The sequence below is a fragment of the Galleria mellonella genome, unplaced genomic scaffold (genome assembly GCF_026898425.1).
Source record: "Galleria mellonella isolate WM207_F2 unplaced genomic scaffold, CSIRO_AGI_GalMel_v1 utg36, whole genome shotgun sequence".
NCBI lineage: Eukaryota > Metazoa > Arthropoda > Insecta > Lepidoptera > Pyralidae > Galleria > Galleria mellonella.
In genome coordinates, this window is record NW_026442086.1 from 2918416 (window position 1) to 2944478 (window position 26063).

The 26063-nt window shown below is 29.8% G+C and overlaps 1 protein-coding gene across 2 annotated transcripts in view; it reads left to right on the forward strand.

Moving 5' to 3' along the window:
• Positions 1-22023, forward strand: part of LOC113520835 (integrin alpha-PS1) — a 110227-nt gene extending 88204 nt beyond the window's left edge. The window contains exons 2-17 of one of the 2 annotated variants that reach the window (XM_026906246.3): positions 4946-5073; positions 5985-6008; positions 7654-7771; positions 8172-8285; positions 8755-8966; positions 9549-9774; positions 9993-10389; positions 10916-11290; positions 12702-12897; positions 15762-15910; positions 16363-16613; positions 17590-17692; positions 19040-19175; positions 19800-20089; positions 20335-20556; positions 21261-22023. In XM_026906246.3, the coding sequence (XP_026762047.2) occupies positions 4946-5073; positions 5985-6008; positions 7654-7771; positions 8172-8285; positions 8755-8966; positions 9549-9774; positions 9993-10389; positions 10916-11290; positions 12702-12897; positions 15762-15910; positions 16363-16613; positions 17590-17692; positions 19040-19175; positions 19800-20089; positions 20335-20556; positions 21261-21485 (3166 nt within the window). In that variant the 3' untranslated portion in view covers positions 21486-22023. The remainder of the gene's footprint in view (positions 1-4945; positions 5074-5984; positions 6009-7653; positions 7772-8171; positions 8286-8754; positions 8967-9548; positions 9775-9992; positions 10390-10915; positions 11291-12701; positions 12898-15761; positions 15911-16362; positions 16614-17589; positions 17693-19039; positions 19176-19799; positions 20090-20334; positions 20557-21260) is intronic. The other variant, XM_026906247.3, reaches the window with a different exon arrangement.
• The last annotated feature ends 4040 nt before the right edge of the window (positions 22024-26063 follow it).

Genomic DNA, 26063 nt, shown 5'->3' on the forward strand with positions numbered 1-26063 from the left:
TTCTTGCTACCTTACGACTTTACGAAGTACTTTAAAAGTGGATGGGGGACTATATTAAAATATGTTTCGAGTTTTGTACTACAGTTATTAGTACATTCATAGATGATTATTATGTTTACACTATCTGATTATAAGACAATTAAAAAATACTTCGTTGTAAAAGTGAGATGTCTTCCAGGCTTATTTTAATTTTTATTAAAATACGTATATTATTTATATATCTTTATTATACAATAATCTTTATTATATGTATTTTTTTAAGTTATTAACATATATAATAAATAAATACATACAAAATACATTACCAAGTACATAAAATACACAAATACTTAACTGTATAAATGTAATATATAATTATCTAATATTATTTTATACTAAACTTGTTTTTAAATAAATTATTTAAAAAAATGAAGTTGTTAAACCGCACATGTTTACGGTACTCCCGTGAACACTCTTTGATCTTTTCAATAGACTATTAAAATGTAAAAATTTGTAGTAATCCGATTTATGTAGAATGTTCTTATTACATTTTAATACTTTGAATCTCGCAATTGAATTTCATTTAAATATTTTTGTAATAATAAGAAATTTTGTATCGTGTGTTATTAAATTTACGGTATCATAATAATAAATAAAAAATATTTAAAAGAAGCTAATACCTCTGTCTACAATATAATATTCTAATGTAAAAAAATAACAGTTTCATAATTAATCGAAATAAAATAATTAAAAAAAAAAATAGGTTCATCTTTTACAAATTCTCTACGTTTGCAATGAAATTATGCATAATGAACTTAATTAATTTGAATGGAAATTTGCTAAAAAAGTCACTGTATGAAGATTTTTACGTCTACTAATACTGTTCAAGTTATACTCGTTATCAAAGTAAATGCAGCCAAAGATGCTGGTCAAATACTATTGTATTTTTTATATATAAACAATACAATACGAAAATTTAATCGATTCCGAAAAAGCCCAGACATTATGCATCTAAGATTGATGCACACCCACGTAATGTACTTTTATTGTAAAGGAAATCTAAATGGTGGAGCAATACGGTGACATTATCGGACGTTGTCAAGAATAGATAGTGTTTTGATGGGAATTTATCGCCCTTTCCAGGGCGGGGCTAAGGATACGACATACAAGTCGCAAACTAGGAGTGGTTTCCATAGAATACCCGATAGATGGTGTTTACATTGCATGCCAGTTAATGGAAGGATCGAGTTTTGCCTGGGAAGTTTCACTAATAATATTTTTTCTGAGAATGTTTTCTGTTCGACGGTAAATATGCAGCGTGGGCGCAAACTACGGTAACCCCGATGAGGGCACGATCGATTGACACAATGTGGGCACCGAATACAGCCACAAAATGAACCCTTTGTATTGTAAATTGCCTATGAGGGTCTGAGTGATTGCCTTTTGCAGTTATAAAAATTGAACGTTTTCTACTACCCACGCTATACCATACTATTAAGCATTTAGTTTGTATCATAAGTGTGTCGTATCGTATCGTAGTGGCACCTATCGTACCAAAAGTAAGTACAACTTTCTTAGAGCTCGCTTGTAAAATGTTTAGATAAGGAAATGTCGCAACACCCAGTGAAACAATGAAGATTTAATTGTACATTAAAGCTCATTGTAAAGGTACAATGACCTTCTAGGACGTGGGTGTAATCTGAAAGCATGAACTATGATTACCAATCGTACATAAAAATATAACAAAATTTAGTTAATTTTAAAAACAAATTAAGGTAAGCGTAGTATATATGAGAGATAAAAATAATGTGCATAATTATAAATCTAAGCAAAATTGTATTTTTAATTATTCATGGTTAAGGCAAAAAATAGACATTTTTATGCCCTGTAAATATTATACTTTATCGTATTCTAATTACAATTAATTACAATGTAGATGGCATAGAACATATATATTGATATTATATATACCAATAATTACTGTCACAACTTCCATATACCTATTCACTATGCAAATTTAGTCATAAGTTACAGTACTAATTTCATGGTCTATAAGAATTCTAAAGACAAGATCAGGTATACGGTATTTACAATGAAAATAACTACATTATAACGGCGGTATTAGTAATGATTTATGTTAATTTAAATGCATGAGGGCATGTAGTAGACTCATGCAATCACAGGGCCCGCTATCCGTGACCAATGTTAAATTAAGTATGTATGGAACAAACATGGTATCAGTTATTTTGATAGAGCACGTACGAAATCGATTCGTTCTAAGATGATCAATCAATAGTTCGACTCAATTTAGGTACCATGTGAGTGAAACGTATCATAAAAAATAATTGTCTTTTACTGTGGGCATTTAATAAACAATATTAATAGCAATAATAAACAATAGAATAAAATAAAAACAATCTACGATAGATTAATAAATCTATCAAAATATTAGTACGAGTATATACCACTAACTGTATCCCGCGTCTCTGTCCGCACAAATTAAGATGAAATATCTACAAAAATATTTATAACGTGCATATCGGAATAGTGTTTAACAAAATTCTATGTAAGGAATTAAGTAATATTCAGTCAATGTAATAATCTTTATTTGTAATTTTGTATGCCAAAATTTATATATTATTGTAATAAAATTTATTATATATTTAAACAATAAACTTTTTTTTATTTTTAATAACATAGACTTTCTTTTGTTTAGACCAAAACAGATGTTAGCCTATTAATATGTCAGAAGTTACTTTAAAATTTTTTTAATAAGAGAGGCATAGACTTTTTAATCGCTTATGCGTGGTTGAATAGAAAACATTTAATTATATAAACATGCAAATATCTTTGCAAACTTTCATATTTATATTAGTAGAATTCAAATAGCTAGATTTCTTCATACTTTGTTAATAATATGTTCACTTCGCATAGAAAACGTATTTATTTAACAAGCCTTATCGGGTAAACAATGACTGTACAGCGGACATTAAAATGCAAATGTTACAGCCACTAATTAAGCTATGATCGGCTGTGCAGGGGATAGTCCGAAGACGTAGTCAATTATGTTAAATAGTATCGCATAATTATTCAACTACTGGTGATTACTTGTCGTATAGGTACAGCATTTTAAAGCGAATGTAATCACGAGATTGTGTACAGAATATACCTAAAATGCCGCGATCATATGTTAAATTTGTTTAATAATAAATTAATTCAAATATTCAAATAGCTTATAAAACTTTATATATTTATCAAGAATGAATTTCAATACTAATTACATATATCTGTTACCGATTATTCATAATAAAGTGACTTTATTTTTTTAGATTATTAAAATTATTTTAATGTTTTTTTTTTTTATACATGTATATCTTAATAGAATAAAAACATTTTAACCTATTAGGTATATATTGAAATATTACTGAATTATTCAAATGTTTCAAACAAAAAAATTTAGTTTTTTTTTTAAATTAGATATAATAGGTACTACTGAGATTTATTAATTGCGGTATTTAAGATATATTTTTTTATTCCATTTATAAATGTGCAAGTAATATAAACGTTTTCAATCATATGATAAAAAATTGATCTCAGTAAATATGATTATTAATGTTATTTTATAATTTATTTCTCATTATTTCCCTGTCTACGTGCCTTGCCTGCCTGCCTGCCTGCCTGATTTGCCCGCGTGAATCAGCACACAAAGTATCCTATGTGCTAACTTACGATCTATCTATGTACCAAAATTAAAAAAAATAACAAACATCCATCTATCTATATTTACAAAGTTTCGCATTTATAATACGAGTAGGTATTAATAGGATTATTCTTTCATTTTTCTGACCAATAAACATATTGCTTGCTTCATCAATAAAATTATATTAGGTATTTAATAGCTATTTCTCACGATTTTGCCTGTGTTAATTAATATATAAAGCATTGTATAATATTCCCTCCCCTATATGGTATCACGGATTTTAGAGCATAAAATAGTTTTTTTTTTTCTGACGTAGAAACGATTTGTTTCCTGTTATTGTCAGTCCTATCGTGAACTGTATATATTATTGGTATATACATATACCAAATTTGATTCAAATGCGTTAAGCCGTTTCAATGTAATTGAATAACAAACGTTCGAACATCTTTACTTCACATTTATAATATTAGTAGGATTATGTATTTCTATTTTATTATTAGAAATCGATAAATTATATTGTAATAATAATCTATAAATACATTAACAATGACAGCGACAATAGCGAAACGTGATCTAGCTGTATATTGGTCGTGCGGTGGGCAGTGGCCCGTTGACGTGTTATCATCATCGATCTCTGTAATCAGGGATCCCGAATCATTACGTACACAACGGTACAGCGGTCATGCCCAGGCGCCCGTGCATCGTCATTACCGCCGTAATGACGTAATGAAAGACTCAACAGCAGCGTATCATAATACCCCTCTCGTTAGCGCCCATTCAATGTTTCTTTTTTTTTTTTATTCGGAAACTAACTTTATTAAAAAATAACTTTATTACAATGTGTGTCTTTATTTCACAAGAACGATTTAAATAGATTCCATAAGTTCCGCGATCTGTACTGAAATTATTAATAATTATATCTACCACGTTGTTTTTTTTTTATTTAGTTTGTGTAATAATTAAGATATGTCTTAATTGCAATTTCCCTTCTATACCAAACTGATAAAAGAAACCACTTCTGACGTTAAGACATCTTTGTCGTAAATTTCATATAAAAATATTCGCATTAAAATTTAACCAGGCGCTATCTATATCAAGAAATGAGAATATAATGTAAATGCACTTTTAAATTTATATTTTAGATGCATTTGCTAAATATTATCTGCTATTCATGCATAATGAACCCATCTTATGCTAAATATCTATGTACCAATAAATAAAAAGACATAGAAGACGTTATAAAACTTGCAATGTTTTTATTTTCAGGTTGTTGGTGGGTGCACCATTGGGACAAAACTTACAGCCTAACATCACACAATCTGGAGCACTGTTTAAATGTGGTTTAACGCCAGCAGAGTGGGATTGTCAACAGGTCATCACCGATGGAAAGAGCAGTGAGTACATCCACACAGCATATTTTATTAGCGTATTGTCGAAGCTGTGCACTTATCCGAAAATCACTTTATGAATCCAAATTCTGGCAATCATATCAGAGGAAATCATATGCATAGGAATAGTGAAACTATTCTTATGGCATATCATCAATGTATTGCATTTAGTGCACAATAATTGAACAAGTCTACATTATTATAATGTACTCATTATGTGTATTCTCTAAAATCTAATTACACCTTTTTATCCTTCCATTCTTCGTTCATTTGTACTCACCTTCTACTGTTATTGATCGATGATACTCATTTTGTAGGTACATACTCCATACAATATGATTATTACATTTTAATTATAATATTATTATAATATTGTGTTATTCTTAAATATTATATCTGCACTCTTTTACTTATATAATAAAAATTAATACAAAATAATAAAATTTGGCCTATTGTAAATTTTAATAAAGTGAATATTTTTATATGATACACCTAGAAATATCACATCACATCACAAAGTGCAAAATTTAGTTTTAGATAATGCTAAATTCACGCCAATGTGTGTGATAGTAAAATTTAGTTGTAGATATCTAGTGTAAAATATTACATAGAACACTTTGTGTAGAAAATTATATTTTCACACCAAATTGTATATTATAATAATACTACAGTAAAATATTTATATTTGATGTATAGACTAAATTAAAACATTGTTTGAGTGACTATTTAGACAGGAATAATAATGAATTTCCAGTTAATTATTATTATACAAAATACATTTGTATAACTTTAAATGTCTAATTTGATTATGATATTTTATAATCACGATATATATTTTAACGTGCTCAATCAAATGTATATAATAATATATAAGTTTTAACTAAACTGTTATCTTTTGTCGGTGGTGCCCCAAACAGCGAAGTACGGCAAAATAGTCTCGAGTAAGTGAGCTGTGGTCTCATCCTCCTTTTCTTAATAATTTTGCTCTCTAACAAGTATTAACTAATCGCTGTACTTTTACTTTTGAATTTTACTAATTGTCAAACATTTGCCTGTTAAAATTTCAGATATTCATCGTCACTCACGTAAGCATGCACGTCACTAACGCAAGCGACTTGATAATTTTATTTTGCGTTATTTATTATAGAAAAAAGTGCATAACACACATATTTCAGATTTATTTATTTTCGTTTACAAATTGCTAAATTTTTACTGCTTGACTTACATACAAAATAAATAAATCTTAAATATTATTAAAATTATTAGTAATGTTCTAACTGCTTGTCGGAGCACCAATTCACTGCTTGAGCTAAAAACATACCTCATCAGTAAAATATTGTATAAAGTTGTCATTAGCTATCGTGGACCTTTATGGAAATATCTAAACAACTTCGTAGTAAATTATGTTACATTAGTTATGTAGAATTAAATTATTAGTTTAAGCTTATTAGGATTTAGAAATAAAAAATATAGAATCTTATTGAGTAAAAAGCAATTATATTTTTCGTTACTTGATAAAAAATGGTTAAAGGTGACTGGTTATTTATTAATTGTATAGATTAAATATTAACAGTAAAGAAAACTAGACAAGAATATTAACTCACAAATTGACAAAATAATCCATAACAAACAAGTGATGTTGAAAAACCAATGTATATCTGGTTTTGATCAGGGATCGTAAGTATCTAAAGCTAACTAGAGATAAAAATTAACGCAGGGCCGATTAACATTATAGATTTAACTTAGAAAATAATCAAATAATAATATTAAAAAAATAATTGGTGTTATTTGGTGTATTAATAAATCGGCCGCCAATTAATGAAATCAGTATCAGCTCTAATTTAACATCTGTAGTCCTCGATGTAACGTTTATTAACCTGAGACCACAAGTTTTCGCCGTCTTTTCATATATTCATTTCAGGTTTGCAGGAGTATCGACACTTTAGTATTTCACGTATTGTCACTTTAGAAGTCTTAGCTTGATGATGTACTTTATTTACAATAAGACACCGTTGTTTGCATGTTGTACCATTATATGAATTTTGAGAAATGCTTTAATAGTTCGCATAAGATCTATAAAATTCGAATTATCATTTGCAATATTATTTATTTTTGCTGAATCATTTAAAAGAGTTACTCTTGCATTCACGCCTGGTGCTTTGCATTTGCCAGATTACCACCAATACGGTTTTCAAATGGGAATTACAAAGAACTTGGAAGCAAAAGCAACTCATTTTCAATGTAAAATTCTGTAATGTTGTTGCCTTTGTTTATTTTTGTTTAAGTTTTTTTTTTTTTAATTGAACTAATAGTTTTATTATTCTTACAAATGTAGATATTTCCTTTGTGTTTTGGGTGGATCCAATAACCTGGCGGTTTAGTTGATTTGAGATCGACTATATTCTATTAATTAAAGTTTAACTTGTATGTAATATGTGCTTCTGAGTCTTTAAAATTATTATTTGCAAAATCATGTGATAATTTAATATTCCAATAATTGCATTTAATGTTGCTATCCAAATTGGGCTAATTAAATTGCATATTTAACTCATATCTTATGTATTAATGCAAAATTAATTTATGTAGACCCAGAAGGCTACAATCTTACGCAGCCCCATTCTGATGAACAGAAGAAAGGACAATGGCTAGGAGTTTCAGTGCGCAGTCAAGGTCCAGGGAAGAAGGCAGTCGTTTGTGCTCACAGGTAAATCACATTTTGCATGTACCATCCCCTTTCCAGTATTATAGTATTTAAAAGAATTGAGATTATAAATGAGAACTAAGATTATGAACATAATTTTATAATATTTATAAATATATCTATCTCTATTTGGCATATTAGCAGTTTGGGACTATACAATAAGCCCAGAAATATTTATGTTTTATAATATTATTGTGAAATCTTAAATCATTCCGAAAACAATTTTCGATTTAGACAGCATTCATAAATCGTTAGCGAATTGTATGTAATTAAATCACAACCAGCAAATTTTTTTAAATCAAATTGTTGTCATAGTGTCTATAAAAATTACTCTATTTTAGTAAAGAAGATAGTTTTCCTATAGAAAACATTTTTTTAATGATTTTTTTAAATGGACTTTCAGGTACATTCGGAAGGTTCTTGAAGCACAATATGGGCAAGGTCTATGTTATACGTTATCTAATGAGCTCAAATTAATAGACGCGTGGGAGCCATGTCGAGGCAGATCTGTTGCAAGGTAAATGTCCTGTATAATTATATATCGTAACACTATATTGCATTCATTATTGGATATAATGCCCTAAGTAGATAGGGTATTTACTATATACCTAGATATCTATTAAATTGGCAATATTCACGCATCAAACAGACAGGCGTGACAGATATGTATGTATGTATGTATTCACGCATCAAAATTCTATGTGAGTATGTAAGGGAAGCAAAGTAATATAGTGTAATCTTTGACAACTTTGAATTGAAAAGTGTATAAATATAAAAGAGTCGGTGTCGTTAATGATTTAGTGTCCGTCCTTTTAATGTGTATATTATGAAAACAGAATTAAACAAAAAAAACTGTATATATTGCTAATCTATAAGCTCGTACTGCTTTTAGCAATAAACTGATATAAAATTAAATGTCTAATTATATAAATTTAGTATATAATTAGATATTTCATTAAATCAAACAAATATGTAATTGTTTTCAGGGAACACGAAGAATTTGGGTTTTGTCAGGTAGGGACAAGCAGTTCTTTATTGGATGACGATACTTTGGTTATGGGTAGTCCTGGTCCTTATACTTGGCGAGGGACTTTATTCGTCTCCGATGCTAAAGATGACCTTCTTGAACGAGACAATACGGTCTACTTAGCTCCTGTAGAAGACGGACAAAGTCCTGTAGAGAAATATAGTTACTTAGGTAATTTTTTTTTTTTCAAGTATACAATATGTAATAAGAATAATCACGGTACCATTAATTATACTTCTCTTGTCGTTTTCTTTAAAACTTACAGCTGCATCATAAATAAATCTATAGTCTTACCACATATTTAATATAATGGGCGCGTTATTTTAATGTAATCACTATCACTTTAATTATGAAGAAATATCATCTCGTTTAAGGTATCATGGTGCCACAGTAGACAATTTGTAATCTCCGTCCTTGAATTGGTCATGTCTATAAGCGATGGTTATTATCCATTCATCTCCTACTGCCACGTAATTTCTCTTAATATAAATGGTAAATACGTAGGGTAAATACTTTTAACAAATCTTACTAATTAAAGCATCAATCATAGATTCGACCATGTCTGATGTTTTCGGCAATATAATATGCAAATTGATTGTAACGTTCATTGTAGCAGTATAATTGTCTGTCTGTACTGTAATAATGACGTCAATTTACCATGTTCTCTTATTAATTATACAGTCTGTATAAATAAAGGATAATTTTACTTAAAAAGAGTGTACTACTAATGTCTAAAAATATATTCTATTCCAGGAATGTCAGTAATAGGTGCCAAGTTTTTTGACGCTAAATCATCATACGCAGCTGGCGCCCCGCGATCTCATGGTACTGGTCAAGTCGTATTCTTCAGCAAACGGGAAATACAGAATTGGACACTAACTAACGTCAATTTTCTTGGACTAAAGCATATCATAGATGGAGAACAATTTGGTTCTAGTTTTGGCTATGAAGTCTCCGCGGCAGACGTTAACGGAGACGGGTATGTTTTTTTATCAATTTAGGTACTCGTATCAATATATGTATGTATAGTATGCATTACTATCATTATATTATATTATTTATTATCAAAACTCAAATCTAATTGATCAAGATTTTACAGAAAAAGATAAACAAGTTAAAGAAAACCATGATAACAATAATCTGTAATAGTTTATTAGATCATGTTAGTAGTAATTAGTATTGTCTTCCTATTTTCAGATTACCAGATCTGCTAGTTGGAGCGCCATTCTATTTTTCTCGTGATACAGGTGGAGCTGTCTATTTATATCTCAATATGCAATATACTTTCAAATCTAAGTACGACGTTAAACTGACTGGAAAACCGGAGTCTCAATTTGGAATTTCTATAGCAAATGCTGGAGATTTAAACAAAGATGGCTGTGAGGATGTTGCTATTGGCAGTCCTTATGCAGGCAATGGTATAGTCTACATCTACTTAGGAGACAGAAAGAATGGTCTTAATACTAAACCTGATCAAGTGATAGAAGCAGAAGATTTACCAAGATACATGAAGACATTCGGATATTCGCTCTCAGGTGGAACAGATTTGGATGGTAACGGATATCCAGATTTGCTGGTTGGCGCTTATGAAAATGTATGTCAACAAAAATGTTCTAATTTGAAAATTAATAAACATTATTATTTAATTAAATAATTATAGACTTACTATTATGTGTAATTTAAGTAAATAAAAAATATTTAGATACTATTTATTCACTATAGTCGTTATGGTGAAAGCGTTTTCGACGAGAGTATATTCAAACAAGCACAGCTATGCTACTGCTGTCTTATATCAATTAGTAATGTTTACAATCAATAGAGATTTAGTTGCCTACCTATTGTCCATTATATTGCAACTAATAAGTAAAACCATCGTCCTGTTATATTAAGAAATCATAAATTCAAATTAAGCATAACGATTATTACTATTTACATCATGTAAACTATGTCAAACAATCAGGACAAAAATAAAAATCCAATGATAAAGATCATAATGCTATACTTTTTTTAAGGAATATAAAGTTTTATAAATATTTTAAATTCCATTAGACAAAATTAATACAATATTAAAAATAAATTTAATAAATTAAAATATTTATTATTTTAAATTTTCTTTACAGAGTAGCGTTGCACTAATTCGAACCAGACCAATCATCGACATTCAGACTTGGGTAGTGCCAAAAATCGTAAACATTGATCCAACGCAGCAAAGCTGTGATAAAAACCCCGAATCGAACAATACCTGCTTTTACTTCCAAGCATGTTGTATTATCAGATCTCTAGTGGAATCTACTGAAAATAAAATACACAAACTGAATTATGTAATAGAAGCGGAAACATTTGCGAATGAAAGGAAATTCTCTAGAATCTTCTTTCATTTTGAAAAGACGAATATAGTAAACGGAACTATAATACTTGGCAAAGATATAGAATATTGTATTGAACATATTGCATATTTGAAGAATAATACGAGAGATATTCAGACGCCTATAAGAGTAAGTAAACAACTGAAATATGTTAGACATCGGATAGTCGATTAAATCGGATTTTATTAATAAAATTCTCATTTACATATACGATTATGGGTGAGCATGTTTAAATGGAAAAGTAATGAAACATGTTTTCGTCTACAGAATTATTTATTATTATTATTTCTCACCACAAACAATTTAGGACTTAATATCTATAACTTGCAAAACATTTTAACAATATTATTTGTGGGAGCTGGTGCCTGTACTAGGTATTAAACCTGTATTACAAGTCACCAGGACCCTTACCTCGAGCAGTACAAATTATACAAATGAAAACTTTCACAAAAAGGTGATAATGAGTACATAAAAAATTCAGATACATCGCGTATACAAAATAAATAGCTTTCGATATATATAACATTAAAACAAAAACAAATTATATGCTAGGGTAAATAAGAATGCATTAAAATATAAGTAAAAAAGTGTGACACGAGTTTATGTTATAGAGTGTATGTTATGTATATGTATTTGTATCTGAACGTGTGACTATATATGAGTTTGTTCAGTGTGTGAGTCAATTGATCAATGAGTTCAATTATGACTATATAATAAGTTGCTCACATATCTCGCCACTTATCTAAACCAAATCCTTAATCTAGAATAATTCGTGTTAAGAAAAATTAGGCAACGTGTAAAATGGCACGATCCACAACATTTAAAGTTCAAACTGATATCTAACTTCCTAATATTGATAACCAATATCATTCTGTGTACAATTGGTATAATGTTAATATAGCCGATAAGATATATTTAATAATCTATATCATTTACAGGAAACATTGTTGACCACAAGAAATGACTATAAATATTACTTCAGAGCGTTAAATAAGCCTGCAATTCATAGGAATAACCGATTCACATTGCGACTAATATTATCGTGTAATCTCGGCATAGAATGGGCCACCCCATTCTTTGCCATGGGTGTCGTAAGAAGAGACTAACTTAAAAGTCTTAGAACTTATATATATTTTATAGTTTGAAAATGAGTATATAAAAAAATATATATAAAGTATACAGAATTTCTGTTTTACTACTTTGTGCTCATTAATAACATATTATTTAACGAAGACTTGTCTCTTTTATTATTATATATTATATTAATAAAGATCAATCCGTATTATTAGTTACCATTATCGGAATACAATCCATAGAAATTTTCATCCAATCCAATTTTCTATAAATTCTATCCCGCATTATAATTTTTAAGCTTTTTGTCTAAAGTGATGAGTATAGACTCATCGTAATGCTAATCACGGGGAGATCTTATCAGTATCGTTCTGATTAATTTGGATTCTAAGAGTTTATCATCGGCTAAGAGATGATTCTCTCTTGATAAATTGGAGTTTAAAACTTACTATAAACTTTTGTTTTTTAGATTCGTCTCACATACATACTTGAGCACGTGCAGCCACAGTACTCCACGTATGGGGTACTGCCCAACATCGACGAATATCCTGTACTGAACGCTACCGCTACCACTACATTCAGTGCCAGTTTCCTGAACGACTGCGGCGAGGACGGCATTTGTAATAGCGACCTCGTTGTATACCCTGTACTCTTGCTTCCTAAAGGTCCGTTTGTAAACTAAAAATATTACTAAATTGTTAATAAAGTTACAAAGATACTTTTTAGTATAAGTTTACCCAGAACGAGATTCTGTACAAAAATCAGCACTTGTGTTTCTGCCGTTAAGTAATTACATTTGCATGGTTAGTTTCAATATAAAAAGTGGTATATATAGCAGTAAAATTACAAGTTGTGGAAGCATAACACCTTAATATTGCCCCCCCAGCTTGTATCGATAGCGCGGACGGAGTTACCATTCCATTCCAAAAAGTACTTTAGTCATTTGGAATGATAACATCAGAGTATATTCTGTAATATCCTCATGAACATCTCCTCATTATTACTATTTAGTTCTATAGGCGATAGTTACCACTTTCCCAGATGAGAAAAAAACTTGCTGGAAGAAAACTTTTCGAAGTATTTGTGCTTTCAACAATATATTATAAATGGATATTAAATATGAGTCATTCCATTTAAAATCGTCTAAAAATAAAAAAAAATTGTTGCCGACCCATTTTAGATTTTAGTGTAACTTTGAGGGACTCTTCTCTAGGGTTCCTAAGAATGAAATTTACACGAATTTGATTTTTATAAGCGCTTGATTCCGCGCATTTAAATAAAAACTTCAAAATATCGATTTTTTTTAGCTTAATTAATTTTTCCTCAAAGTTTTTTTCTTTTTGAAGATTATTCCATTATTGAACCGTAATTCTTAGGTGAATAGATAGTAGTTTAAGTATACCAAATAATAATTTGCTCAATAAATACCTACCATTAGCGACAGCGTGCTGAAAATGAGTGTTTTTTAGTCATTTTTCGTGAATTTTAAGGGACTCTAGTGTCTTAACTGTTTGGAGTTAACAACTTCTGGTGGGCAGGAATTAAGTACACATATCATAGATAAAATTCAGCCATTGATCGACTTGAGCCGCCCACTCTTTATAGAAGATAACTTTGTTTGAAGTTTTGAAATTTTGAAAAATCGCATTATTCAGCCAATAAAATGAATGTGTCTACTGCGAGATAAAATTCTGAACTTCTCAGAATCTTTTGTTCTAACCTTCAACTTTGGACGACTGCATTGCTTGTTTTGTTATTTTAATGTTTAGTGCATGTCCCAGCTGTTTTTTGACAGCAAAAATCACGTCAATTTTTTTTATATTATAATCATTATAAATTTAGTTTTTTTTTTTTTATTTCTTTCCACTTATAAATATCATGTCTTACCTTTTTATTGATCCACAGGTACTTTTATCTTTACAGTTTATTACTAGACGTTTTGAAATAAATTATGAACAAAAATAAATATGAATGTGAAAAGATTTTTACAGATTCAATAGAATTATGGATATATTGAGTATAAAATTATCTTCAGAAGTAATAGTTACTGGAAAAGACAGTTACTGTAAACAAATTTAACTGGAAAATTATTTTTTAATCAACAATTGACGTTTTGGTCTTACAATATTAACAATATCAAAATTATCGGAAGCCGAGTATCTCCGCGCTTCCAGTTGATTTTGAGAAATTGGTATAAAACTATGATATGATCTCGTATTTTTAATTGTATTTATATTTATAAATCGTTTAGATAAGAACGTTTCAGCAGCTTCCACGTCTTGGCTTGATACATAAAAGAATTTAATGCGAGAAATTTTACTAGAACAAAAATCATACATGGCTACTGGAGTCAAAATATGATGATCTGTAGTTCGCTGCAAGCTTGCTTTTCTCACGTACCTTTTGATTGTACCACCTGCTCCATCACATGGACTTTTTCCATGAGAAGTGGCAAAGAAATGCCACTCTACCTGTAGTCCAAAGTCTGCTTCATGATGACATATAAAATTTTTCTTATTCTTGTATTGAGCAGCTGCTCCATCACTAAAGTAATAATTTTTTTTAAACTCCGGATGGCTGTTTTTGACATAATCAAGAAAAATTTTTTGAAACGCGTAAAATAATACTGTATTGTGAGTAAAATAATCACTTATCACGCATAAAGTTTTTACCTTCAGCACTCCGTCTTCTTTAAAATAAATCACAAAAGGATGTAGAGTAGCTTGATTATTTGTCCAATGAAAAGCTTGTACTTCATCTTGCACCATGAATGAATAGAATTTCGATTATGAATAAAATCATACTCTTAATAATTTAGAAAAAAATAAAAAATTGACGTGATTTTTGCTGTCAAAAAACGGCTGGGACATGCACTAAACATTAAAATAACAAAACAAGCGATACAGTCGTCCAAAGTTGAAGGTTAGAACAAAAGATTCTGAGAAGTTCAGAATTTTATCTCGCAGTAGACACATTCATTTTATAGGCTGAATAATGCGATTTTTCAAAATTTCAAAACTTCAAACAAAGTTATCTTCTATAAAGAGTGGGCGGCTCAAGTCGATCAATGGCTGAATTTTATCTATGATATGTGTACTTAATTCCTGCCGACCAGATGTTGTTAACTCCAAACAGTTAAGACACTAGAGTCCCTTAAAATTCACGAAAAATTATTAAAAAACCACTCATTTTCAGCACGCTGTCGCTAATGGTAGGTATTTATTGAGCAAATTATTATTTGGTATACTTAAACTACTATCTATTCACCTAAGAATTACGGTTCAATAATGGAATAATCTTCAAAAAGAAAAAACTTTGAGGAAAAATTAATTAAGCTAAAAAAAATCGATATTTTGAAGTTTTTATTTAAATGCGCGGAATCAAGCGCTTATAAAAATCAAATTCGTGTAAATTTCATTCTTAGGAACCCTAGAGAAGAGTCCCTCAAAGTTACACTAAAATCTAAAATGGGTCAGCTTTGCCGATTAGAAGATTTCAAATGGAATGACCCATATATTTTTATTTCTAGCTGACGATAAGTCATATGCTTTAATACTGGGTGAAGAAGAGGAAATAAAACTAGCTGTCGATGTAAACAACAATGGTGACTCCGCGTACGAAGCGCAACTGTTCGTACAACACAGCCCTAACTTGCATTACATAGCTGCCAATATTACTGTAAGTTTAAGCTAAAGTTTTTCTCCATAAAAGCAAAAAAATATATCTACGTATAAAAGACAAAATAATTAAATATATGTATTGAAAGTTAAAAGTTTTTCCTGACGGAGAACTGTCCACTATAGGGCCTTTATTACAAACTATTAAAATGTTCCGACCTCCTACTTTATAGATTTTAACTATATAAATAAAAATTAAAGCTGTTCATTGTAAACTCATCATTTGAGAATGGGATGTAAATTGGCACGAGTGAGGTTGAGGTTATTGAGGTTGCTTCGATATTTCAAGAAAATAAATATCTTTTTTTTTTTTTAAATAAAGGAAACCTAAAATCTGAAATTTATACAAAATAATGACTATCAGTTTTACTTGATAATATTTTATTTTAAAATTAACTTCATTTTCTATGAATATTAAAAAACTAACATCCTAAAAATTACCGATATTTGCAGGACAAACGCTTAATCTGCGGCAGTGTAAACAAGACCCTTGTATCATGTATGCTTGAGAATCCTTTTAAGCAGCAGCCAGAAGGCACGCCACCTATTATCCTACGGTTTGATGCTCGAGCGTTAGAAGACAGTGACCCGTCAGTTTCGTTCACCGTTTGGGCAAACTCCACTTCCAAGGAATTGTACCCAGACAAAACTCCAGAAGAAGTGAAAGCATTAGTTATAAAGAATGCTGAGTTGCCGATACATGGGTAAGAATTAGTTTACAGTTTAAGATATTTATTTCTTAAAAAAATACAAGTATTAAATAAGATTACAGTTAACTAAAAATAATTATATTATATTATTATATTATATATATGATTATCATAGCCGGGCGCATACAAATTGCGATGTACAAAAAAATTATTCTTCTTCATTTATGATAACTGTTATTATAAATATTTACTAATGTATACAATTATTAATATTATAAACTAGCAGTTTGCCCCGGTTTCTCGCGTATATATAGAAAATAATATATAGGCTATGTTAATCGTTGATAATGTAATTTCTATAGATGAAAGTAATTTTAAAATCGGTTGAGTAATTTTCAAATGACTTCAAAAAGAAAGAGGTTTTCAATTCGGTAGTATTTTATCTTCAGAACTCCGTCAGTTGTAAATCGCTTTGGAAAATTATTTTTTATCTTACTATACTTATTGATTATACTTAATGATTTATCTTACTGATTCCATATAAATTTTATCAAAACCAATTTACTAATTTAGTTTTCAAATCAAAATAACTGATTTTACCACGATTGAATTCAACTTTTTGAGGAATATAATCTTAATTGTTGAGTTTATCCAATACAAACAAACTTTCTTTTTTTTTTTTAATATTAGTATAGATGTAAAAATGAGTTTATTCATTCATTTATTTATTACCTCATGGCATCTTAACGGCTTAACCAATCGTTATGAAATTTTATGTACACGTATAATATGAGATAGATAAAGACATAGGCCATATTCATCCAGTCAGTGAAAACATCCCAATTACGTAAACCAAGTCGCTAGTATCTGAAAAATATATATTTTTGATTAGTCAAGTAAAAATTGGTAAGATAAAGGCATAACATCACAAAATCTATTGGTAGAAGTTAACTAACTAGACAAAAATCTTTTTAAAGTATCGAAAATAATAACTATCGGTATTTAATATTTTTAAACGATTCATTTGCAGTGTCGCGCGTCCCGAACAAGTATTCTATGGCGGAGAGGTGAAGGGCGAGTCAGCCATGACTTACTTCGACGACATTGGACCCGCTGTTGTACACACGTATCAGGTATTATTTATTATGTCACAATTAAAATAATATTTAGAAAAGATAACTAATAATTACATTTCCAAAAGAATTGATATACGCATAAATTTGAGTAAATACCATTGAATTTACTGAAATTTATACTTTTTTTTTTAAATTGCAAGTTCTGAGTTTATTTTGAATTTATTTATGCAAGACAACTTACAAATAATAATGATTTAAGAGTTTAATATTTATGCTGATAACTATTTATTTGAAATTATCAATAGTTATAATTAAATATAACTCTTATTCGTAATAAATGCTGTCAGTTCAATGTTATATTGAACCCACTAACCTTAAATTGTACAAATTATATTTTATTTATTCATTAGTACAAATATGTGTACATGGCGGACTTAATGCTAAAAGCATTCTCTCCCAGTCAACCATAAGGAAGTTTCAGAATACTCAAATGCGGTACTACTAATTATTAATATACATACATACTAAAATTACATATATAAATGAATAAATATATATGAATAACAAATATACTTCCACATATATGATGTATACTATATTATACACGAATTTGGGAATAATATAAAGCACTTACTGCTCGCATAAAGTAAAAAAGTGAGCGTGAACGTTTTTTTTTTAAAGACGGTAGTCTCTTAATAGCATCAGGAAGCGCGTTCCAGAGTCGTGAAGAATGTAGAAGAAAAGAGTTTGAAGCATAACCAGTACGGTGAGAGGGGAAAGATAGTTGGAGAGTTATTGGAACGAAGGTTACGATCGTATATATAAATATATTAGATGATAATGGAATGCTAATCCTGTCTATATACTATATTATTATTATTTCAGCCGTTAACTGTCCACTGCTGAACATAATTCTTCCCTATAAGGGGAGTTTTGCCAGTAATTGCCACGCTTAGCAGGCGGGTTAGCAACCGCAGTTAGGCTTTTAGAGATATTTTAAAAAAGACGCTGCTGCCCTTCCCTCTACTGTAGTCCCCTTAGTCGTCTCTGACACCCACAGGAAAGGAAGGGGTGACCTAATCTATGCCGAGACACACACTGCGATATAAACTATATACTATTGGTTTATTCTGGCTGATACCAGAGAAGAATGATACGAGTAGATGGAGAAATCAGGTCTATCGGCTCATCGTAATTAATTCACCAGGAATTGACTACGATGGTATTCAGGGGGACCGTGTGGAGTTTGATCTGACAGGCGCTACTTCTTCTTTCTAGTTATTAAACAACCAATATTTGCTCAACAACTTAGCAACTTCCAGGGCACAGTTAGTCACCTCGTTCAGGTCATCTGACAGGGTCATGTCACCATTATAAACAATTACTTATCTCCTAATCTGACAGGTTAGCAATGAGGGACGATGGCGCGTGCCGGCGGTGCAAGTACGTATCAATTGGCCGCACGAAGTTCAATCCAACGAACCTCGGGGCAAGTGGCTGCTCTACCCAGAAAACATCACTGCTATCGATGAAGAAACTGGTAAGTTCTGTATCTATATTAAAATAACAAGTCTGTTCTAAGATACATATTTAAAATTAATTTTATGCGTTTTTTTCTGTATTCTAGGTATTTTAGAACCAGTTAACGTTATAGAATTGTTTCACTGTATATTAATTAACAAAAGTACTACTGATAATTTGTTCTCTTTAGTAAAATCTATAATATCGCTAATAATATAGCATTAAATCATTAAAATATATACCAGGAGACTTTGTACAAAAGTCGTTTGCTTGCGTACCTCTGTCCCATTCGTGTTTCTACCGTGAAGCAGTTGTGTTTGCATGGTTGTATTTTGGTTTGAAGGGTGAGATATGGCAGCGAATTTACAGGGTACAAAGGAATAACACCTGAGTCCTCAGGAAGGGAGGCATCATGGGCGAAACAGTATACTCTTTTATGTTCTTGATCTGCTCATGTCTATAGGCGACGGTTACCACTTTCCATCAGGTGGGCTGTCAGCTTGTTTGCCGTCCTAAATTGCATAAAAAAAAATTACAATAAAATATTTTCAAAACTAGTTTTACAATAAAATTACATGGAAGTCACTATTTAAGTTTTTAATGTCATACTATTAATTTCATAATATACATTATATATTTTCAGGTCATATTCATGGTAAATGCTTTGCACAAGAGGATGAATTAAATCCTTTAAAATTGAAATCACGACCCGGTCTCGCGGAACCACTTTTAGAAAATCTAAAAATGGACCCAATGCTTAAGTCCGGAAAACATGCAATGAGGTCAAGTGATAGAAGACATAATTATACTAAAAAGGCGTACTCATACTCCAGTGCTGTGGAAAATAGAGTCAGAAGAAGAAGGGCTTCTGACATTGTGGCTACAGCTGAGGCGTATAATGATGATGGGCAAAGAAAATATATTGAGACAATGGTATGTTAATGAACTTTACTCAGATATTCTACATTTAGGAGTTAAATGAAAATATTATGCCTATAGGATTAATTAAATTTAAATAGGTATTTAGTAAAAGTGTCACAAACTGAAATAAAAATATGTTACTATCTCTTTTAATTTGGAACGAAAAATTATCTAGTGATTTTGTATCTTTTTTATTCATTTATGTATCTTAGGTATTTAATATTCTGCAATATTTTTTATTTATTTATTTTTTGCAGAGTTGCGCAAAGAAGACAGCGAAGTGTATATTGTTTCAATGCATCATATACCCTCTGGCTCGGAAGCAGTCGGTATCTATAACCATAAGGGCGCGATTATGGAATTCTACGTTAATAGAAGAGTACCCACGCGTCAGTTATGTCGGTATAGTCTCGTCCGCTTCAGTCGATATACCTGATCATTATAATATATATCAGGTCAGCAGTGACAACACAGCTACCGTAAGTATACTGTTTCTGAATTTATATCCTATGACTTAATCTCATACGGGTTTTTGATAATGGAAAAAACGGAAACGATTCAAATCTTTACTTTTTGTGTATTTTGGAATAAAAAAAAAATTATTGTGTGCCATACTATAGCAAATAAGCTAACAGCTAATCTCACAGAAAATGGTAATTAATTTAATAATTTCATAATTTTAAAAGTCTATTTGTTTATTTAGCACTCCAATACTTAAGGTATTAGAGCTCTAAGTAAACAATTTTCATGACATCATTCAGCATGGAAAAGGACATATTATTTTGTCCCAGTCACATGAACTAAGTCACGGAAGTATTTAAATAATACCATTGCTAAATATTAAAACCTCCGTTTATAAAAAATAGCTATAAAATAACATGTATACCTACATATATACGTATATATATTAAAACGCAGTTGTCAAAATTACAAGAATTTCTTGATATTTATGATCAACGATATACTAAAGAATGCTTCTGTAATTGTAGACAGCAGTCGTATATAAATTTTAATAACTTGTTTAATGAAAATATTTCGAAGTACAATATTTTTTATTCTTGTTTTATTATAGAAAGACGTGTCCATTCAAACGAGTTATACAAAGTATTATTATAAAAATATAAATATAAAATAATTTTTATATATTATAAAATATTTAAAATATAATTATTATCATTTATAGGTGGTGACGATAGCATATCCGGACTTGCAGATAAGTAAGGCAACAGAAGTTCCATTATGGGTGATCATAATATCTGTAATCATCGGACTCATAGTTCTTGTTCTTCTCATAATATTTCTATGGAAACTTGGCTTCTTCAAACGCAGTCGGCCAGACCCCACGCTCTCGGGTAACTTGGAGAAGAACAATCACGAAGCAAGTCCATTATTTGACCATAATAGATAGACTTCATTTACCCATTTATTGTGGACATTATTGTGCATATTCGGTTGTCCCATTAAACTAAATTAGGTTAAAATTCATGTCACCTTTTTGATCCCACTTAGTTAATTAGAGGAGATGGATATACAACTTGTAGCAAGTTGTACCATCTCAAAATAATTTATTTTAATTTAATGGTGCATCAGAATTGAGACTATTGTCTAAATGTATACTGTGTAGATATCGAAAATGATACTTTATAAGTATTGATTTTTATATGTTTGTTAGGGGATATGTTTAGATGTCTAACATCATAGTCTTAGAGGTATCGAATACCAAACATATCTATATCAAAAAAATTAAAAATTCTATGTACTCTGTAGAATTATTAAAATCGACGAAATTCTTACAATTTTGATAAATATCAAAAGTCGTATTTATTTAGGTATTGGACCTATTCTTATAGGGTCGTTTTACTATTGATGTATTATCGAACTAAAAAATCAAAAACTTTACATTAACTGTTTAATATTGCTGTTTTATACTAATATTAATTCTAAAATATTCAGAAGTCGATCTATTTTACTTTGTATGATCTTGGGTAAAAGACTACGTACTTACATGCCCTATGATTAAGCAGAATGGATACTCTTAATCAGAGTAACACAGAATATGGCTATATAGATGTAGCATCGAACATTGTCCCCTAGTGAATTCGATGTCTATGAGTTAGCAAGTAAATTATTATTATACATCTTTGTCTGTGATGTCTTCATAGAGGAAATTGAGAGAGTATGTGATGTTCTAAACAGTATAGCTTGTTTTGTTGTATCCTTGATACGATAAATTATGTTGTTTTATATTTGCATTTTTGTAGCGATTTGTATGATATGCAAGTTATGATATTATTTAAAGTTTATTTCAATTTTTTATGTTTGATTTGTTTTATACACAAATTACAGTTTACATATTTTGAGTATAAAATTATTAAAAATCTATGTTTTAAAATTTATTCAAACAAAAAGAAGGAAATGAATTTTAAATTATATCTTCATGTTTTCTTTTGTAAGTGACAATATTTCTGTAAATACTTGCCTTATTTATGAATAGTTTAATTGTATACGTAAGTAGAGCTTTCATCAAGGATTTAATTGGACTAGATATTTTTACTAGTCACAAAATATAGGTTTTACCCAACATACACAAAATGTTAAAAAAAGGAAACAAAACCCTACGAAACAAGTAAAGAAACTATCACACTACAAACACACATACACAGAAATAAACACACGCATATACACGTGTGTATATACACGTCTTGGAAGCGAATATTTTTCGGGTATACATTATTAGTAATGATAGGGTAAATGCTTACAGTTAAGTGGTAATGGTAATTCTTATAATTTAATATAAAATCTATTAAAAAACCAGAGAAACAAGAGTATTGCTATCTTTCTTATTTAAAATCAGTACTTATTTACTTTTTATTTAACTAAATGTAAATATTATATTTATTTAACACAGAAAACTACTTCCTTTATTGTTATAATAAATACAGCTAATAAAAAGAGAAATTCCGTTTTATCAGCTGATGAGATTTGTCATCTTTTTCTAATTTTATAAATAATTTACTTACGGAATTGCTTAGCTAGCATAGCATAGATATTAAAAAAAAATTGTTAGCATGTACCCTATTATAAATTTATATAAATTGGTCACAACTTAAATACTTTACATTCAATTTTGAAATTCTGGCTTATAACGAAGTTATTATTTTTAAAAAGTGTTGGTCCTTAAACTACAATTTACGAGTACTAAAAATTTTAGGTAATAAGTAGGTAAGTATTGTAAAATGAAACTTCAGGAACTGAAAAGGGGATAACAAGGAAGAAAAAATATTATTTATATCCACAATATAGTTACAAATAAGTATTTTCTACATTGTATATGTTATGTAATTACTTTTTTATATAAAAAATTTAACTTCATTTTTGACAAAATGGTATAAAATCCTCATAATTGATTGACAATTGGCTAATATATCGCACAAAGAATGCAAAAAATACAATAAAATGGAAAATCTCATTTACTAAAATAGTTAAAAAGACAAAAATTTAATACAGAAAAGTACAGGATAAGTGTTTCCAGCGCTTCAGTGTCATACATTTTAGACAATATATGTACCATTAGGTGACTGACGATGGAGTGAAAAAATAAAAATGTATATAGTCTAAGGTGTACTGGCCAATATGAAAAGGACGTTATGACACATTTTCATGCACCATTTATGTGATTCCAGTAATTAAAATTGGAGTACTTAAATATTTTTAATACTACTTAATACTAAATCTACTTAATATTATAATTATAAAAATGTAGAAGTACATATTATTTACTTTTTATCAACAATTAAAATAATACGACAAATCATTATTTGGTTATGTACTCTTACTGATGAGTATTTGATGAAATTTTGAGTTTAAAGAGAATGTCATAAGACGTGAAATAGTACTATTGATTAAGAATTATTATGGATCATCTATAGCAAGTACATTATTAATATTAGTAAAACAGAAAAAAACATAATAAGTGAATTAAAATAATGCTATATCGAGTAAAAATCCCAGGTTAGTAACCTAGGATTAGGGTTCCTATAATTACTTTTTTCAACATTTGATTATTCTTGTATTTTAATGTTTATGTTCTTTTAATTAATATGACAGATACTGCATTTTGTGTATCATTTTCATAATTGTGATTGGAATGTGTAAATTTATATAGAAAGACTTGTTTTTTTTTTTAATTAGTTGTAATTTTAATATGTATTGTAAATATGAATTGTTCATAATTTAGATTTTTTACTAGTTATTTGTTAATCATATATTCAAAATTGTTAGCACTTGAATTTCATAACGTCTATCACTGCCAATGAATTTTAGAAGACTTTTTTAATATAATTAAATGGTTTATCAACATAATACTTTATTATAGTAAAACAGTATTTATGGATTTTATTAAAAGAGATAAGGTACATTCATATTTTATTTCATCAGTTCTTTCTTAAATTGTAAGTACCTTCTATGTTTCAGGTGCTTATTGCATAAGAATTTTTATTAATTTGTATACAATTAAATCTAATTAAATGAAACCAGTACTAGGTAAATACTTTGAATTGTTCTTTTTTTACTTACATTTACTTAATATTTCGATATGCCAGTTATTATAGATATCTCTTTAATATAATATACTTTTTGTCACCTTACCACTGGTTGTGATTTATTTCATTAATTCATTGCTGGTAAACAAACGATGGATATAATATCTATATAATTGTACATTTTTAAAATGAATAAAATTGTGCCATTTTGATAATGTTTTCTTTCATTTAAATACCTAATAAAACTGTAAAAGTGTGTTATATTCGAATATCAAAATCTGTAAAAAACTATTGGTGGAAGTGTTTGGCTGGGCTGATTTCACTTTATTTTATAATCAATTCTTTTTCTTATACTTACAACCGTACCGAACTCTTTACATATATTTACTGATCGACGTTGCCTGCTTGACATGTCCATTAGCCGTCCCCTACTGATCAAACTAAAAATTAAAATGTCTAATTCACATACGTATCTAGTAGGCATAATGTACTACGTACTGATCGTATCACCTGTAGGGATTTTAATAGCACTATTCCTATAAATTCCCGTATGGTCCCGGCATAGAATAAGCCATCCTTTTCTTTCTCGTGGGTGTCGTACGAGGCGGCTAAGGGAGGGCGAGGGATAGACAGCAGCGTCTCTCTTAAAACATCTCCAAAGCGTAACTGCGGTTGCCAATCCGCCTGCCAAGCATGGAAACTACTGTACAACTTAGAATGGCAAAAAGCTGACGGCCCACCTGATGGAAAGTGGTAACCGTCGCCTATAGACATGAGCAGTACCATGGACATAACAGAGTATACTGTTTCGCCCATGATACCCCTCATGCGTTGCCATTCCTGAGGACTCAGGTGTTATTCCTCTGTACCCAGTAAATTCACGCCATATCCCACCCTTCAAACCGAAACACAGCCATGCAAACACAACTGCTTCACGGTTGAAACACGAATGTCTGTCAAAACCCCCTAAGGGAAGCTTATGTTCGAAAAAAGAAAACAAATAGAAACTAAGTATTATTACGGACGGATGAACAAAGTCGCACCATTACAGTTCCTTTGTAACTTTTTCGTATAAAACCTTAAAAATACAACCGAATTGAACAAATCCATTTTATGAAAAAAAATTGTGTATTAAATTCATACTTTTATTACATAGATAAATGTATCTCTCTTGCTTGGGAAGAAATCTGTGATTATCGGCTACTCGACAATGAGATAGTGGTATGGTATACATGCATGTATGTTATATTTACATAGAAAACGTTCACATCAATACAAATATATCTAAATACATTTGTATTGAGCGGAGATCAAACTCATAACTTCGGTAGGTGAAGCAGTATGTTTATTTAATTGGTGACAATGGAGGTGTAATTTCGCCTGTGCCATCTATCGCTGATGGGGCATTAGTGGGAGATGATAGAAAGGAATGAAAGCAGGTCAAT